The 20,310-nt window shown below is 37.2% G+C and overlaps 1 protein-coding gene across 1 annotated transcript in view; it reads right to left on the bottom strand.

The window, feature by feature from the left end:
• Window positions 1-20,310, bottom strand: part of ST7L (suppression of tumorigenicity 7 like) — a 151,464-nt gene that overhangs the window by 14,388 nt on the left and 116,766 nt on the right. Inside the window, exon 12 of the mRNA XM_007949167.2 lies at window positions 3,396-3,546. Within this exon, the coding sequence (XP_007947358.1) occupies window positions 3,396-3,546 (151 nt within the window). The remainder of the gene's footprint in view (window positions 1-3,395; window positions 3,547-20,310) is intronic.

The raw sequence follows: 20,310 nt of genomic DNA, 5'->3' as shown, positions 1-20,310 counted from the left end.
CCTACTTCCGTAGTGATACTGCCTCGGAAACCCAAGGAGGGGTCGCTATGAGTCAGGGCTGACTCGACGGCACATAACAACAACAACAACATTGTTATAAAAGGTCCTGAATAGGGAAGCAGTTGGGCTTCTGTAACTGGCAAAAGCATCCTTGCACACAGGAGAGGGTGGCATGTCCCTGTGTCTGATGTGTCTGTTTGTATCTTTTCTGGCTATAATAAATGGGTTTGTAAGCATAGGTAGTCTCCATGAGTTCTGTGATTCATTCTAGTGAATTTCCGAGCACACTGGGGACAGTGAGAGCCAGCATGGGCTGAAGGACAGAGTTCTAACTTGTGAAAACTCAACTCTGAGTGGCTGGAGATCAGAAAAAGGCTGCACAGGCAGTCAATCTAGAAGGACAAAGTTGTTTTAACTTCGAAAGTCTGACCTAGTTCTGGGTGGACAGGGTCAGTGAAAGAAAATGCTATGTGGGTGGCTGATGTCAGGCTAATGAATGGAAAAGTAGGGAAGTAGGGACATGTGGCATTATTGTTGCATTTTGGGAATCAACCTTATATTGATTTTTATTAATGCAGGAGCTTATATATTACTGGAGAAAAAGTAAAAGAAAGTCTATTACCCAAAGATATTCAGATCTTCAAGTGCATTAATCCCAGCTTTATTAATCTTTGTATTGTCATTGTCAAGCACAGTGTCTGACCCCATAGCAAATGGCTAATGTAGAGGTTCCCAAATTTTCTTGATTCAAGCATACATGGTGCCCTTAATGTCTCAGTAAGTTTTTAATGGTGCTCCTAAGCTGAAAGACATACTGACTCCCATTTATTAAGTGGGAAGTCTAAACAACTTAAAAAGATTTTGTCCTAACAACTTAGCAGTCATTTGAAAAAAATAATAAGAAAAACTGAAGGGAAAAATTAATTTTATTTCATTCTTAAATAATCATTTCTTACTAATGGGATGTATGAACCTATTAGGAACTACACAGTTTCTCAAATCTTAAAATTAGATCGGATACTATCATCCTCATCCCACACTGATTTTCGTGTAGCATAGTGGCTAAGACACTTGCCTGCTAACCAGACAGCTGGCGGTTCAAACCCACCAGCCACTCCTCGGAAGGAAGGTTGGGCAATCCTACTTCCGTAGTGATACTGTCTCGGAAACCCAAGGAGGGGTCGCTATGAGTCAGGTTTGACGCGACGGCACATAACAACAACAACATATCTTTTGCAAAAACATATCTTGGCAAAGCTATGATGACATTGAAAATAATGGGAAGAAACCTAATATTAAAATTATGATCTATCTCAAGCTTTTAGCTGACAGATGTCTAGTACTGCTGTATTTCTACTGAAAATTTAAAATATCCCATAGAATTTTTATTTATTTGCTGTGAGATTTCAAAGTATCTCTTGGGAACCAATAGGGTTAACGAATTTTAGTGAATGAGTATTTAATTATTTTTTAAATTTCTACTGCTAGCTTTCATTGATATACTTTCTAAGAGAATGACAAGAATCCATTTTCTTGATTCAAGGATACATGGTGCCCTTAATGCCACAGTAATTTTTTTAATGGTGCTCCTAGGTTGAAATATATTTTGATTTGGCTTCTTTACTTTCTTGGTGATTGTAAGAAGTTACAAATAAGAGATCTGGTAGGTAGTTTTAAAATAGTCTAATTAATGCTGAAGAGCTCTGGTGGCACAATGCCTAAGGCATTTGACTGCTAACCAGAAGGTTGGCGGTTCAAACCTACCAGCCACTCCCCAGAAGGAAGGTTGGGCAATCTATGTCCCTAGTGATACCGCCTCGGAAACCCAAGGAGGGGTCACTGAGTCAAATCCGACTCAATGGCAGTGCACTTGGTTTTGGTTTTTACATACACAATCTGAACAAGGGTGGGAAGGCAAATGGGATCACACCCACGAATATATATAGGTTTGACAGAGGCTACCTCTTCCTATAGGAGCTCTGGTAGTGTAGTGCCCAAGGCACTTGACTGCTAACCAGAAGGCTGGCGGTTCAAACCTATCAGCCACTCCTCGGAAGAAAGGTTGGGCAATCTACTTCTGCAGTGATACCGCCTCAGAAACCCAAGGAGGAGTCGCTATGAGTCGGGGCCAACTTGATGGCACATAACAACAACAACAATCTCTACCTATATTTATATGTGCTGCAAATATATCCATGAATGTAGTAGAACATAGCAGGGCAAAGTTATAAAAACATCTTAGTCATAACTGAACACCTTGAGGGAATGAGTCACTGGGTATGGAGGTTCAGGACCATAGTCTCAGGGGACGTTAAGATCAATTGGCATAACACAGTCCACAAAGACACTGTTCTACTTCCTACTCTGGTGAGTAGCAACTGGAGTCTTAAAAGATTGTGAGCAGCCATCTATGCTGCAACTATTGGTCTCTCCTAGTCCAGAGCAAGGAAGAGTGAAGAAAATAAAAGATGCAAAGAAACAGTCCCAAGGACTGTGACCCTAGCCTCCACAACTCTGAGACTAAAAGAACTGGATGGTGCCCTGCTACCATTGCTGACCACTTTAAAAGGGATCATGGTAAGAGGTCCCAGACAGAGTAGAGGGAAATGTAGAACAAAGCTCAGTATCATAAAAAGACCAGGCTTACTGGTCTGATGGAGACTGGTGGAACCCCCGAGACTTTGTAACCTCTGGGACTCAACTGTCAGCCAAATGACAAACAGGCCTATAAAGTGAACAGTAGTATCAGGAGGGTATGGATTCATTAGAACAATCAAGCATATAAAATCAAGAGAACAGCATTTGCCCAGGGTTGGAGCTAGGAAGGCAGGAAGGGATGGCAAAGAAGGACAAAGGAAAGAGGTTGATACAAGGAAGAAATGAGAAAATTTTGTTACAATGTGGGGATTATAGTAAATGTTACAAAACAAGGTACGTATGGATTGTTGAATGGAAAACCAATTTACTCTATAAACTTTCACCCAAATCTCTCTATCTCACACACACACACACACACACACCAGTCAATTAAAAAAATATTAGAACAATAGCTCAAGCACATTAAAAAGCTTATAGACTAAAGGACTGATAAATTTTCATTTTATTTCCTTACAAATATATAACTCAAATGAACATATTTTATTATAATAAATTAAGCAATGCACTTGGCAAAATACCATATACATTCTGCATTTTGCTTTCCCTAAATGTGGCATCGATACAAATACATTAAGCATTTCCGCCAATAAATCAAATATAATGCCACTGTGTTCACTCTGAAACCAATTTAAACAACAAATCCTTACAGAAACTCAGACAATCTCCTTAAAGAAGACTGCCTGTGAAGGCAATGAATGGTTAGAGAGATTAGTTTATATTTGAAAAAGAATACTTACTGCCTTCCCAGGTACACTGTAACAGATTAAGAGCACCTTCTATTCGCTTCCAGTGTTGAAGATGAAAGAAGGCATAGGCAATTGCTTCACTATCACCCCGTTTCAGAATGTGTTCTGGAGGTAAAATTAGACTTTTCATCTCTAGTAAATACTAGAAAAATAACATACAATAAAAGAAAATTGTGTTAACTTCATATATCCACAAAAACATAGATTCAAGATGTTCTAAGAAAAACTGATTTTAAAAATTAAACTACAGTACTTGAAATGACATAAGGGCCTACTGAGAACATATGTATAAATGCTTATATATGCAAATTCCAAACATCAGAACATTCCTATAGGTAAAAATAAGTTGATAAATGGATTTTTGTGGTCCTTGGGAACTGTACACAGAAACTGAAGCTGAGGACATTATGTGTGAACACATACTTATTTCTCTAAAAAAGGATTAAGTATAAAATTATAAAATACAATTTTAGAATAATACTTTGCAGCAACATTTAATTCCTTTTTACTTATTCCCATCTTAATTTTGAAAAGCTCAATTAAATTAGTATTTATTGAGTGCAAAGCACTATGTTCATTCACAAAAGGTCCTACCTGTTCTCTGGAGCTTCATACTATAGCAGTACAGACAGAGCTCTTAAGTAGAATTTTAACTGGACTGTGGTGAGTGCTTTATTAGAAGTGTAAACAATATCTATAGGATATAGACAACAAAAAACACCAAACCCATTGCCCATTGGTTGATTCTGACTCATAGCAACACTATAAGACAGAGCAGAACTGTCCCATAGGGTGTTCAAGGCTATAATCTTTATGGAAGCAGATTATCACATCTTTCTCCCATGGATCGTGGTTGAACAGCCAACCTTTCCATTAGTAGCCAAGTGAGTGCTTAACCACTGTGCCACCAGCGCTCCTCAGGAATATATAGAGAAGGTATTAACTCTTTTTTAAAAGAATAATTTAGTTTTTATAAAATAACAGCTTTGAAATATAATTTATATTTAATATTTACCCATTTGAAGTGTAAATTCAATGTTTTTATAAACATATTCACAGATATGTGTAACCATCACCATGCTGTTGTGCTGTTGTGTGCTGTCGAGTCAGCCCCGACTCATAGCGACCCCTCCTTGGGTTTCCGAGGCAGTATCACTACGGAAGTAGGATTGCCCAACCTTCCTTCCGAGGAGTGGCTGGTGGGTTTGAACCGCCTGCCTTCTGGTGAGCAGTCAAGTGCCTTAGGCACTATGCTACCAGAGCTCCTAACCATCACCATAGTCCATTTTAAAACATTTTCATCATCTCAAAAATAAAAAAAAATCAACTAAATCTTGTACCTTTTAGCTCTCATCACTTTACCTTCCCACCCCTCCAGCTTAAGCAATCATTATCTACTTTCTGTTTCTATGGCTTTTCCTGGGAGCTCTGGTGGCATAGTGCCTAAGGCACTTGACTGCTAACCAGAAGGCTGGCAGTTCAAACCCACCAGCCACTCCTTGGAAGGAAGGTTAGGGCATCTACTTCCATAGTGATACTGCCTTGGAAACCCAAGGAGAGGTTGCTATGAGTGGGGTCCGACTCAATGTCAAGTAACAACAACAACAACATGGATTTTCCTATATGGACATTTCATATATAAATGGAATCATATAATATATAATCTTTTGTGACTGGCTTCTTTCATTTAACATATAGGTTCATCCATGTTGTAGTATGCATCAGTAGTTTATTTCTTTTTAATACCAAATAATATTCCACTGTATGGATATACCACATTTTGTTATCCATACACTAGTTGATGGACACTTGGTTGTTCCTATCTTTTGGCTTTTATAGATAAAGCTCCTACAAACATTTGTGCACAGGTGTGGATATATGTTTTAATTTATCTTGGGTATGTATCTAGGAGTAGAATTGCTGGGTCATATGATAATGATAGGAGCTCTGGTGGCGTAATGCCTAAGGCATTTGACTGTTAACCAGAAGGCTGGTGGTTCAAACCCACCAGCTACTCCTTGGAAGGAAGGTTGGGCAATCTACTTCCATAGTGGTACCACCTAGGAAACCCAAGGAGGGGTCACTATGAGTCAGATCTGACTCCATGGCGGTGTGTTTGGTTTGGTTTCGTTATGGTAACTATGTTTACCCACGCAAGCTGATTCTGACTCACATGACCCTATAAGATAGAGTCGAACTGCCCCATAAAGTTTCCAAGGCTGTAATCTTTAAGGAAGCAGATTTCCACTTATTTCTCCAGTGGAGTGTCTGTTGGGTTTGAACTGCTGAACTTAAGATTTAGCTGAGCTCTTATCTACTGTACTATCAGGGCTCATAACTCTATGTTTCAAAACCATTTAGGATGTATTAATTCTAATTTAGGAGCTAGAAATAAACTACTTGATGAAATTTGGGATTTAAACTGATATTTAAAGATGAATGAGCAGATTGAGAGAGTGGGAGCAGAAACAGGAGGACATATTTAAAGCAAAGGGCCAGCTTTAATAAAGTCAGTGAGCCAAGAGATCACAGAGCAAGATGCATTAAAGGGGTCAGTGAGTATGCCTATTATAGAAATTACAGCCTACCAACACTTCTTCATATATGATACAAACTTCTATCCTAAACTATAGAAGAAAGTACCTACCTTAATATCATAATCCATAATAAAAGCAATGTAATCATAGTACACAAATCAGGTTACTTATTACATGAAGAAATATGCAAAATTAACCACTTGTACATCATTTTTAACTATTAAACTTATTAAATGTAAAACAAAACCTTTAAAAAATATTTAGTTAGCCAAATACTTCCTCCAAAGACTGAGATCAGAATGTACTTCCTCTACTGGAATCAGTTTGAAACAATCCCTTTGGTTCTAAATAATCTGATATCAAATTATAGTTCCAAATCACATTAACTTCTGTGATAAAATATAAAAAGAGAAACATTGCAGACATGTCTCAAAAATATATTCTCACACTTCAAATTCTAGGTTCTCTAAATTGTTACACACTAATGAGATAAACAACATAAACTGAAGAATTAAATTCGTGAAACATTTTGTAAAACTACCGTAGGCAGTAAGACCACAGGAAGTATCTTAAAGGCAAATAGTTGTAGTGATTTCAAAATTTAAGGCTTAAGTTATTAATCAGTATATATGTACTCATATTAACACATCTGAAAATTTTTCTTCTTCATTGATGAATTGTGCCTTTCCAACAATTACTGAGCTTAATCTCCATCTTTAATTACTCTTACTCTTAATGTCTCTGGTTCTCTCCTCAAAGTGTAAGAATGCAGTCTACTCATCGATTTATTTTAGCAGATGTCACAAGCTATGAGATTATTTACTAATCCAGTTTTGGGACTTAACATTTCCCATTCAGTTTCTTAAAGGAATGCAGTAGAGGTTGTGTCCTGGTCAAGCAAAGCCCATTTGCTGTCTGCTTGGGTTCTCTCTCCTTAGTACTTGGGCCTATATTCAGGAGGGCAATATTCTTTTTAATCCCCTCTAATCCTTGTCCATTTTTCAAAAAAACACAGTAAAAGATCACTCGCACCAGGCGGCTGTGGGAAAATGGACTCAAATAGCTGACCTCTGACATGACTCCTTATGCTCTTAGCAAGTGTACCAAGGGCTTCTTCAGTAGGAAGCAAAGAAAATGCAGCAGTCACAGTGGAATCTCTATCATAAACAGAGTATCTCATTTTCAGGAGAAAATAGTTTAATACGTAAACCAGGACTTTTATAAGTCAGAATTGATTTGATGGCAATAGGTTTTGATCATTTTACAGATGGAGACAAATATCCCAATTCATTTTTGATGAGATTTAGAACCCTAAAGGTTTAAACTAAACCCCAGCATTTTAAGTATGTAGTATATTGGTACTAGCAAATGGTAAGAAAATACATTCAATGAACAATTATTCAGCAAAAAGTACAGAAAATATCAAGGGGTATGTCAGGAAATTACTTTTTTAAGCAGCAACTATGTATCTATATTTTCACTAATATAATATATAATCCAAATGGTAATTAAATGGTAATCAAACACATATGGCATCTTTATTAGGAAATGAAATGTCAGATTTTTATATTTAAAAAACTGTTTCTATTTAATCGCTACTAAAAAAAATATTTCTCATGTTTTTTTATCATCATGTCCTACCAACCAACAAAGTTCTTCCCAACTTGACTTTAAAGCAAAGAAATTCTTATTTTTTCTATTTCTAGTTAGACAGTGAAATACAACTTGACCCCTAAAATATAAGGGAAATTTTTCAGTTTAAGAAAAATATATTTAAAATAAACTAATTATTTTATTCTGTCTCCTTCACAAATTGCTCTACTTGGGTATTTTTGCTACCCAGAATAAGCTGCAAATGAATGTACAACAGAAACCATATATTTTATATTCTACTATAATACCTAACACCTTGAACTATTGAAAGCAGGCACTAAAATACTTATTAACTGACTTGATCACACATATACAGCTAAAATATTTCAACCTCACACTTCTATTTCATACTGTACTTGAAGATATTTTTTAACTCTGGGCAAACTAAACAAACAAACAAAATGCTTCTATATATGAAACACGTAGGAGTTGGCCCTCATTCTACAGGTGATAGGGAACAAGCTAGACTCTTTAAGTAGGGCAAAATTTGCCATTTAAGTGGGTACCCTGGCAATAGCCAGAGTAGGCAGGGACTGGTAGCAGGGAGACTAGTGAAGAACCAGTTTTAAATGTCTGGTGGTACAGTGCCTAAGGCATCTGACTGCCAATCAGAAGGCTGGCGGTTCAACCCCATCAGCCACTACACAGAAGGAAGACTGGGCAATCTACTTCCATAAAGATTTACTGCCCTGGAAACCTAATGGGGTCACTATGAGATAGAATCGATTTGATGGCAATGGGTTTTTGTTTTTTGGTATATCTAAATTTCTATGTTTAGAAATGCATTGACAATGTCTTGAGAATATATATACAAAATAGAAATGGTGGTTACTTCAGAGAAGTAGATTTGAGAGGGAGAGAACAAGAGCTTTTTTACTTTATACATTTTTCAAGGGTCTGAATTTAATAAAAGGCCTGATTTTTTTTTTTTAAACCCATCCATTACCTTTGTAATAATAGCAATAATCATTTTATGACAGTAATTTTTAGAAAAAAAGAGATGTAAGGCACACAGTGGTCAGCAATAGTTGGGATGAAGCAGATGGTAAGATCTGAAAGACACTTCAAAGGTTATAATATGAGTTGTTAATTTGGAAATGGCAGAGGTAAAGCTTAATGAGAAGAGGATAATGAAGCCATAAATCAAAATAGAGAAATAAGGAGAGACAGGCTGGAGAAAAGACTTAAAAATGAAATTTAAAATATTCAGTTTGAGACATATTAAAATATACAAGGTGCCTATAAGATATCTAGGTGATATCCACAATTATATGGAAACACAAGTCTGTAGATGGGGAAGGAAGCTAGAAGGAAACAATACAGATTTGGAAATTATAGAAATGTAGTCGAAGACATAAACCAAAGCTGGTACCTAGTATGTGCTGAAGAACTTTCCATATTCCTATTGTTTCTGAATAAATCAGAAATTGATTGGGACAATTGTAACTAGTAATCAGCTATAGAAAATAAATTCAAATAACCAGTCTCTTGCTTTTCACTAAATTAATTTTTAAAAATTAAAGCTACTTTGGAAGTTATAGTTAAAAAGATATAATGATGGTTCCTTTTATAACTCTGAAACCGTACCTATACTTACACTCAAATTCACTTTAATTTTGAACTGCTTTGATCTTTATAATTTATCTTTAGATTACTTTGTTTCTATAACTTTGTAAATCTTAAACAGCTTTGACCAAAAGCATTATAAATCTGACCTGAAGTATGATAATGCTTTATAATCTTCTTCCTCTTAAAAGCAGAGGTTAAAGAAAAATCTCTCTGAAGGCATCTGAAATTAAGGTACTTTGCTCTTGATCAGTCATGCACACAAAGAACCAATTTCTCTCTGCAATTAGTTTTCTCAGTGCACATTCTATGAGATTGGACAGGCAGGGCGAATATAGAGTCCACATGAATGTGTATTAGGGGGAGACTAAATATAGTTCCCAGATAGAAAACAAACAGAACTGCTATATGAATAAAGTGAAGGAGAACAATATTACCTAACAGCCTCAAGAGCAAAAGGAAAATAACCTTACTGAAGGGAGAGGGCAGTGAGGCTAGAGGGCATTTGCCGCAGGGAAATTGCTTCCTATACCATGCTACACAGTAACACTTCAATAGATAAGCATTTCAAATTTCAATTCTCCCACTTAAGCCACAGTACCATACAATGGAAAGAGAAAGGTCTCACGATGTCTAAGTTTGGGTAAGAAATTTCAATACCACTTCCCCTTTTTTCCACTCAGAATCTCAATCAATGCCCGCTTCCTTCTTATCTTTTAAATATGCTGCTATAAAATAGAGACTTTAGTCAATGAAATACAGCCTGTTGCTGTTCCTTTAGCTAGTATCTTCTATGGTGGATAGAACTCATAACATCCTAAAGCTTTCAAGTCCTTATCAGCCAGGGCAGATTTCACCTTTATTCACTATTTATTCTTAAAATTCCCTTTGTAGTTATAAAAGCCCCCAGGTAAAATCTGTGTGCTCACTGCTCTATTGGCAGCACAATACTACAAAGTTTTATTGTAAAATAAGAAAATAAATTTTAAAACGTATTTCTAAACATTTTATTGTTGTTGTTTTGTTTGTTTTTAATGTTCTACTTTACTCTTGCCCCAAGAACTTCTTCTGTAAGACACAAATTATTCTCAGGGTATTAATAATTAACTTGACTTAATTCCTGTCTCAAATTTTCACCTTATCCCAACAAAGAAATCCCCAAGCCAACATATTCTAAGGCTACAAACACTAAAATAATATTCACAAGGAAAGAAGAAGTATATACTAGAGTAGCTTAAACAGGAAGAGAAAATGGGTAACAATAAAGCAACGATCACTGTGATGATCAATACTGTTGTCTGGCACTCAGATTCTGTGCTGAACACTCATACATATTATTTCATTTAATCAGAAGGCATGATATTGTTATGGTACATTCAGTGCTGAGTCAGATTCTTTTTTCTTTATTGAGGTGTAATTTAAAAACAGTAAAATGCAGAGATTGTAAGTCTGTAGTCTGATGAGCTTTGGCAAGTGTATATAAGTACCCACATCTAGGCGTGAGTATTTCCAACACCCCAGTACGTTCTCCTTTCTAGTTAATCTCCCACACTAATCATCTGAGGCAACCACTGTTTGACCACCAAAGGTTGCTTTTGCCTTTTCTTGAACTTCACATAAATGGAATCACCCAGTGTATATACCCTTTTGTTTCTGGCTTCTATGTTATTTTTGAGATTGACCCATGGTTTTGCTTATATCAGCAGTTTTTTATTTTTACTGCTGAATAGTATCTCATTGAATAAATATATCACAATTTGTTTATCCCTTTAACCTGTTGATGGACATGTGGGTTGTTTCAAGTTTTTGGCTATTATGAATAAAGTTGCTATGAACATTTATGTACAAATCTTTCTGTGGACACAGACTTTTATTTCTCTTGGGTACAATTCATTTCTCTTAAAGTAGAACTGCTGGGTCATAGGATAGGCATGTGTTTAACTTTTTAAGAAACTGCCGGTTTTCTAAAGTGGTTGTACAATTCTATACTCCCAGAAGCATTGTATGAGACTTGCAACTGCTCCATATTCTTACCGGTCTTTCTAATTTTTGCCATTTTGGTTAGGTGTGAAGTCGTAGTTTGATTTTTTTTTTTTTTTTTTTGCATTTGCCCTGATAACTACTGATGTTGAGCAACTCTTTGTGTGCTCACTGAACATCTCAATATTTCCTTTTGTGAAGACTTGTTCAAGTCTTTTGCTCTCTCTCTTTTTAACTATAAGCTTTTCATTGATTTTTTTATTGACTCTGGATTTCAGTCCTTTACCAGACCTACATATTGCAAATAATATTTCCCTGTCTGTGGCTTGCCTTTTCATTTTCTTAACAGTATCTTTGGTAAGTAGAATTTAAAATTCTCATAAAGACCAATCTATCATTTTTTTCTCTTATGGTTATCTTTTTGTATCCTACAAAATCTTTTCCTACCTCAAGATTGAAAAGATATTCTTAGATATTTTCTTCTAGAAGTTTCATAGTTTTAGCTTTTACATTTAGGTCAGTGAATAATCTCAAAATATTTGTGTACGGTGTGAAGAAAGTTCATGATTTTTTTCCCCCAAACATTCAGATGTTCCAGGACGATTAATTGAAAAGAGTTAACTTTCCTCACTGAATTGCACTGTTCTATTTTTTTTTAAAAAAACTATCAATTAACAGTATATATGTGACATACTTCTGGGCCTTCTATTTTGTGATTTTTTAAAAAAAGTAACTATTTCAAATAATAAAATTTAGAAGAATTTGGTGGTAGGATGTTTAATAATAAAAAAACCTTTGATGAAATATCATGGAGCAAGCTATTGCTAGACTCTAAATTAAAGTTGTTGTTGTTGTTGCTATGTGCCGTCAATTTAAACCCGACTCATATCGACCCCTCCTTGGGTTTCCGAGGCAGTATCACTACGGAAGCAGGATTGCCCAACCTTCCTTCTGAGGAGTGGCTGGTGGGTTTGAACCGCCAGCCGTCTGGTTAGCAGGCAAGTGTCTTAGCCACTATGCTACCAGAGCTCCCAAATTAAAGTTGAACATTATTCTTACTAATATGTAAAGCGTCATATCAAGAACAATTACATCTACAATAGATAGCTAACATTCATGGATTTAACATTTATAGTTTGAACTCCCTGTGGTAGCATCAATTCTCTGTCAGTCTTCCTTATTCATTGTCCAGCTTTCACACGTGTATGTGAGGCAAGTGAAAATACAAAGGCTTTGGTCAGGTGCATCTTAGTCCTCAAAGTGACATCTTTGCTCTTCAACACTTTAAAGAGGTCTTTTGTAATAGAGCTGCCCAGTGCAATATGTTGTTTGATTTATTGACTGCTGTTTCCATGGGTATTGATTGTGGATCCAAAGAAAATGAAATCCTTGACAACTTTTTTTCTCCATTTATGAGGTCCAGTTGTGAGGATTTTCGTTTTCTTCATGTTGAGGTATATTCTAAACTGTAAGTGCTTCAAGTAATCTTCACTGTCAGCAAGCAAGGTTGTATCCCCTTTGTATCGCAGGTTGTAAATGAATCTTCTTCCGATTCTGATGCCACGTTCTTCTTCATATAGTCCAGCTTTCAGATTATTTGCTCAGCATACAGATTGAATAAAGATGGTGAAAGGATACAACCCTGACACACACCCTTGATTTTAAATCATATAATATACCCTTGTTCTTTTCAAACAATAGCCGCTTAGTCTGTGTATAGGTTCCTCATGAGCATAATAAGTATTCTAGAATTTCCAGTCTTTGCAATGTTATCCATAATTTGTTATGATCCACACAGTCAAATGCCTTTGTATAAATAAAACACAGGTAAATATCTTACTGGTATTGTCAAAGGGCCAAGGAGGCCACATCTTCTGATCTCCTCTAACCCCATAAGAAGAAGACAGAATCACCATCAGTAGCCCAAGGCCTATCCCTGCAAGCCAGACATGCCATCCCCCTCCAGCCCTTTCATCAACCCTGACACCAACCGTTCCTCCCACAGCACCCACCACCTCTCTGTTGGGTTCAATAATTCACTGCAGTGGCCACATAGCACTTACAGATTATGGGGTTTATTAGGGAAGCAACAGGCTACAATTCAAGTTCAGGAACATGCTTAGTCTCTCTCAGCCCACCATCTCTCAGTCAACAGTCTCTCTCCCAGCAGTGCGTGTCTCCTGCATCTCTTTCTCAGCAATGTGTGTCTCTCACATCTCTCTCTCTCAGCAAGTGCATGTCTCTCAGGAGTGTGTTTCTCTCAGCAGCATGTCTTTCTGAGCCAGCAGTCAGAGAGACTCCTTCTGCCTCTAGGAGGGCTCCTTTTGAGCCCTGGCAGAGTGGCCCAAACTAACCAATCCCAACATCAGAACACTATACACCTGAGAAAGAGTGAACTTCCCAGAAGATTGCTTCATGCCACTCTCAACAGAAATACCCTAAGTGGATAACTTTAACAATCAGGAGCTACTCAGTTGCTCACAGCAAATTCCACCACAGAGTTTACAAAGATTTGTGACTAGAAAAGCAACACTATGTGATTTACTACACCTCAGGTATTTTCTGCTTTCAGCCAAGACTCATCTGACATCAGCAGCGATATCCCTCATTCCACATCCTCTTCTGAATACAGCTTGAATTTCTGGGAGTTCACTGTCAATACACTGCTGTAACCATTTTTTTGAATTACTTTCAGCAAAACTTTACTTGCATGTGATATTAATAGTATTATTTGATAATTTCCAGATTCTGTTGTATCATCTTTCTTTGGTATGGACACAAATATTGATGTCTTCCAGCCAGGTGGCCAGGTAGCTGTCTTGCAAATTTCTTGGCATAGACAAATGAACACTTCCAACATTGCACCCATTTGTTGAAACATCTCAGTGGGTATTCCATCAATTCCTGGAGCCCTATCTTTTGCCAATGCCTTCAGTGCACCCTGGACTTCCTCCTTCAATACTATTGTTTCTTGATCATATGCTACTTCCTGAAATGACTGAATGTTGACTAATTCTTTTTGGTACAACGACTCTGTATTTCTTCCACCTTGACTTGATACTTGAATGCTCAAGGCTTGAATTTTTTCTTCAGTTTTTTCAGCTTGAGAAATGCCAAGCATGTTCTTTCCTTTTGGTTTTCTACTTCCAGGTCTTTGCACATTTCATAATATTTTACTTTTTCTTCTCGAGCTGCCCTTTGAAATCTCCTGTTCAGCTCTTCTACTTCATCATTTCTTCCATTTACTTTATCAAGTCTCCATTTAAGAGTAAGTTTCAGAGTTTCTTATGACATCCATTTTGATGTTATCTTTCTTTCCTTTCTTTTAAATGACCTTTTGCTTTCTTCATGTATAACGTCCTTGATGTCATCCAACAACTCATCTGGTCTTGGGTCACTGGTGTTCAAAGCATCAAATCTACACTTGAGATGGTCTGTAAATTCAAGTGGGATAAACTCAAGATGGTACTCTGTCTGGCTCTTGTGGACTTTGTGGTGGTTACATTTGTGTGTCCATTTGACTGGGCCTGACTAAGTGGCTGGGCAGCTGAATATAGTTATTCCCCCATGGTGAGATTGGTAATTAACTCCATGGTGGAATCTATTAGAGCAGCTGAGTAGCTGCTTTGGTATGTGGTCTGCTTCCTGTATACAAGAAGCAGCTTTGGGAATGGTCTCCAGCTTATGGCATGCTTGAACCCTGCATGTAGCCATGTCATTGCTCAACAGCCTGCCATGCACTGCCAACCTTGGGACTTTCAATGGACTTGAATTAATGGCCTAGTGTGTGGTTTGGTAACATTGGGACTGTGCCATTTTATTTCTTGACCTTGGGCTTGTTAGCCTCAGCAGCTAGTAGCTGTTTGAGTGAAGAAAAGCCTCTAGCTCCAGTGAGCCAGGGGGAGTAGGCAGTGCTGAAGCCTAAAGTTGAGGGGCTTTATCCCAGTCCTTAAAGCCTGGCACTTTGAACTTGGACTTAAAGCCTCCAAACTGTAAGAGAATAAACTCTTGTTTGTTAAGGCCATCCCATTTGTGTTATCATCTGTTAGAGGACACAGAAGTAACCAGAACAGACTTGTTTTAATCTTCTTCAGCTTCAACTTGAACTTGCATATGAGCAATTGCTAGTCTATTCCACAGGTGGCTCTGGCCTTGTTCTAACTGAAGATATTGAGCTTGTCCATTGTCTCTTCCCACAGATGTAGTCAATTTGATTCTTGTGTATTCCATCTGGTAAGGTCCACAAGTATAGTCAACGTTGATGCTGCTGAAAAAAGGTATTTGCAATGAAAAAGTCATTGTTCTTGCAAAATTCTATCAGATGATCTCTGGCATTATTTCTATCACCATGGCCGTATTTTCCAACTGCCAATCATTCTTGTTTCCAACTTTTGCATTCCAATCACCAGTAATTATCAACAAAGCTTGACTGTATGCTTGATCAATTTCAGACTGCAGAAGTTGGTAAATATATTCAATTTCTTCATCTTTTGCATTAGTGGTTGATGTGTTAATTTGAATAATTGTATTAACTGGTCTTCCTTATAGGAGGAGCTCTGGTGGTATAGTGGATAATGCATTTGGCTGCTAACTAGAAGGTTCAAACCCACCAGCTGGTCTACAGAAGAAAGACTGGGCAATCTACTTTCATAAAGATTTACAACCTCAGAAATCCAATGGGAGTCCCTATGAGTCAGAACTCACTCAATGGCAGTGAGCTTGGTTTTTGGTCATCCTTATATGCATATGGATATTATCTTATCACTGACAGCATTATACTTCAGGATAGATCTTGGTATATTCTTTTTGACAATGAATGCAACGCCATTACTCTTTGTCAATCCTGGTATAGTAGACCATATGTTTGTCTGATTCAAAATGGCCAACTGCAGTCTATTTCAGCTTACTAATACCAAAATTTCTATCTTTAAGCATTCAATTTCATTTCTGACAATTTCTGATTTTCCTAGATTCATACTTCACACATTTCAAGTTATGATTATTGATGGATGTTTGCAGCTGTTTCTATTCATTTTGAATCTTATCATATCAGCAAATGAAGGTCCTGAAAGCCTTACTCCATTTATGTCATTAAGACTGACTCAACTTTGAAGAGGCAGCTCTTACCCTGTCATATTTTGAGTGCTTTCCAACCTGAGGGTCTCATCTTCTGATACTTTATCACATAATGCTCTGCTGCTATCCATAAGGTGTTTTACTGACCAATTTTCTCATATGTAGACGTAGACTGTAGTTCCTTCTTCCCAATTTGTGTAGTCTGGAAGCTCCACTGAAACCTGTCCATTTTGCTTGTATTTGAAAATAGCTGGCATAGCTTCCAGCATCACAGTAACACACAAGCCACCACAATACAATAAACTGATAGACAACCAATAAGCACACTGAAAAATGCTCAACATCAGTAGTCATAACTCTCTGCCATAGAGTCAATTCCAACTCTTAGTGACCCCCAGTGGGTTTCCAACGCTGCAAATCTTTACAGAAGTAGATTGCCTCACCTTCCTCCCATAGAGAAGCTGGTGGTCTTGAACGGCTGACTTGCTGGTTAGCAGCCAAATGCCTTACCCACTATGCCACCAAAAGTCCTTCAGTAGTCATTAGGGAAATGCAAATCAAAGCCACAATGATATGCGATATAACAGCCACTAAATCAAACAGCCGAACCAGTTGCTATAGAGTCAATTCTGTGTTTCAGAGCAGAACTATGTTCCACAGTTTTCAATGGCTGTGACCTTTCGGAAGTAGAACACTTGTCTTTCTTTGAAGGTAGTTCTGGGTGGATTCAAATCACCAACTTTTTAGTTAGCCTCTGAGCACTTAACTGTTTAGAGTCATCTAGAGTCCTTTCACAACTACTAGTATAATAAGTATAATAAAAAAAGACAGACAATATTATGGGGAGGCAATCAATGTCATGAAACAAAATGTGTATGAAATGCTGTAGGGAAAATGAATTTGCTCTGCAAACTTTCAGCCAAATCACAATTAAAAAACAAAAACAGAAAATAACAAGTGTTGGAAGGCTATGGTGAAATTGGAACCCTCATACATTGCTGATGGGAATGTAAAATAGTGCTGATACAGTGGAAAAGTTTTATAGTTCCTCAAAAAGTTAAACATAAAGTTACCATATGCTCCAGCAATTGCACTTCTAAGAATATACTCAAGAGCACAGAAAATGTATGTCCACACAAAAATTTGTACATGAATATTCATAGAATTATTCATAAAAGCTTCCAAAGTGGAAGCAAATCAAATGCCCATCAACTGATGAATGAATAAAGAAATTGTGGTACATCCACACACAGAATATTATTCAGCTATAAAAAGGAATGAAAAACTGATACCTGCTGAAACATAAATCAACCTTGAAAATATTATGCTAAGTCCCAGACATAAAAAGCCACATATTGTATGATTCCATTTATATGAAAGGTCTAGAATAGGCAAATTCATAGAGGTAGAAAGTAGATTAGTGATCACCAGGAGATGGAGAAGAGAAGGATGACAAATGACAGATAATGGCTACGGAGTTTCTTTACAGGGTAATGAAAACTGTCTGGAATTAGATAGTGGTGGCGATTGTACAACTTTCTGAATATGATAAAAAACATACTTAATTGTATACTTTAAAGGAGTGAATTTTATGGTAAGTGGATCATTAATTGAATCAATTAAAGAATACCTTATATAGAATGACTTGATGGTTATATAATGAAATGTAGCACTAGAATGTCTGAAACAGGATGCTGTGGAATATTTAGAATATATAAAACATTTTAAACTAGAAAATAAAAAAACTGGTAATTCCTACAGTAGGTAAAAGATACACAATCATTTTTCTTATTTGGGTACTGAAAAAGAAAAAATGAAGTGAACCAAAGCCATAGCTAAGTAACAAAGAACAAGGTAAAAAACATGAAAACACACTTCTCTAATTTTTTTTTTTTTACTGTAGTACTATCATAGTTACCAAAATTCATTCAGCAGAATAAAAAAATCTGTATAAGCAATCAGTATTAATGAAATACCTAAAAGCAAATTCATAGCCTATAGAGATTTATGTGATCTTTTTCTATTGAATTTCTAATAGTTTCCAGCTTTAACAAATGGCCCAGCTCTAGACCTACAGCCATTTCTACTGCAGTTATGTGGAAAGTTGCCAATAAATATTTCCTGCTAAAACAATTTTATCCTTTATCATTTTACTGCTAAGATTCATACACGCATGTGACAAATTTCCATCATAAATTTGTAAGAATAAAAGAAGATTTTAAAAATATACTGAATGTCAGTGCTATTAGAATTAATAAGTTATCACAACCCACAGTTGAAGTATGAGGAAGAAAACCCCAAAAGTCCTTTATGTTTGCTTGGCTCCAGCTAAGAATCAGGAATAGAGACCATAACAGAAGAAAGAGGGAGAAGTCTGTACATATCTCATCAGTTGTAGGATTCTAGCAAAAACAAGACAGCCACAAATTCCAGAGCTCTTCCAGTTCATATAACAGTAATGTTATTAAAGTGGGATATTATCCAGGTTGGTGAAGTTTGAGATTTCTCCAAAAAAAACTTACTAACTATTCTGTTTGATAACATGCAGTTTAAAGTACCTATCTACAAACAATAATGTATATTTATAGCACCACTCTACTTTAGCTGTATATTTTTATTTTAATTATTATTTTTTATTGTGATTTGGGTGAAAATTTACAGAGCAAATTCACTTTACATACAGCAGTTCACATACACTTTGTCTCAAGACATTGACCACAATTTACCACAATGCAACAGCTCCCCTCCTACTTCCTCCCGATAGTTACCTCTTCCTGTGTTCATCCCTCCATGCACTCTTGCCTCCTGAGCTGTCTCCCTGTGCGTAAGCAGCCCTTCTTTCTCCCATGAATGTTCTCTCCAAGGAGTGTATCTACCTCAGGTAAATGTTCAACTCCTATGCCTGTCTATTGTTTGGTTGGAAGCCACAGTCATGGGTTCAATTCCACACCTGAAGGGCAGCAAGGGGCCATAGTCTCAGTGGTTCCACCTGACTCTATCGGACCAGCAAACCTGGTTCCCCTTTTTTTTCTCCAAATGATTTTGAGTTTTGTTCCACATTCTTCTTCCTCTCTATCCAGGATATCCTACACAGATCCCTTTCCAAGTGGTTGACAGTAGCCGGGCACCATCTAGTTCTTCTGGTATCATAGTCATATAGGCTGCAGATCGGATGGTGTACCAGTCACTAGGATTAATGGTTTCCATTGATTTTTGGTTTTCTTTATTTTTCTTTGCTCTGGATGAGGAGAGACCCATCGTTGCATCTAGACGGCAGCTAGCTAGCTTTTAAGATCCCAGTTGCTACTTGCCAAAGTAGGAGGTGGAACAATGTTTTGTGTAGTATGTTATGCCAATTGAGCTTGATGTCCTCTGTGACTATGGTCCCGAGCCCACAGGTTCAACTACTTGGTCCCTCTGGGTAGCTGGCTGTGATCAAGCAGTGACCACAACCTTGCCCCATGTCAGCTCCACTATACAGCTGGGAATTCAGATCATGCACATAAACTTATAGGACCATTGTCTGCCAACCCTATGTATGTTCTTGGGTACACTTCCCACTTCATGACATACCTCATAGTTCAGCCTGTCCACCCATCTATCCACCCGTATACCCATGTTTGCCTTCACTGACAACGCAGTACTGTATGTGCAAAAGGGTTCATCTTTGTTGTCTGTACCTCCCACGTACCTCTCTCTGTCTTCCTCTTCCTCAATGCCACCATATTGGTCACTCACATTTGGTACACTGCCCTTCTCTTCACCCAAATAAGTACTTATCTCTATCTAACAGCGTTCCCTACCCTTCCCTCCCACCCCTGGTAACCAACAAAGAAAATTTCCTTCCATAGGTAAACCCTTCCTTGACTTTTACAATACCACAGTAATACAGTATTTGTCCTTTTGTGATTGACTTACTTCATTCAGCATAATATCCTCCAAGTTCATCCACATTATGTGGTGTTTTGCAGATTCTACATTATTCTTTAGCATTGCATACTGTGTATGTACCATAGTTTGGTTATCCATTCCTCAGTTGATGGACACCTAGGTTGTTTCCATCTTTTGGCTATTGTAAATAGTGCTGTGATGAA

The sequence above is a fragment of the Orycteropus afer genome, unplaced genomic scaffold (assembly GCF_000298275.1).
Source record: "Orycteropus afer afer isolate SDZICR_OR568_19922 unplaced genomic scaffold, OryAfe1.0 scaffold00010, whole genome shotgun sequence".
Classification (NCBI taxonomy): domain Eukaryota; kingdom Metazoa; phylum Chordata; class Mammalia; order Tubulidentata; family Orycteropodidae; genus Orycteropus; species Orycteropus afer.
This window is presented reverse-complemented; position numbering and strand designations above follow the sequence as displayed.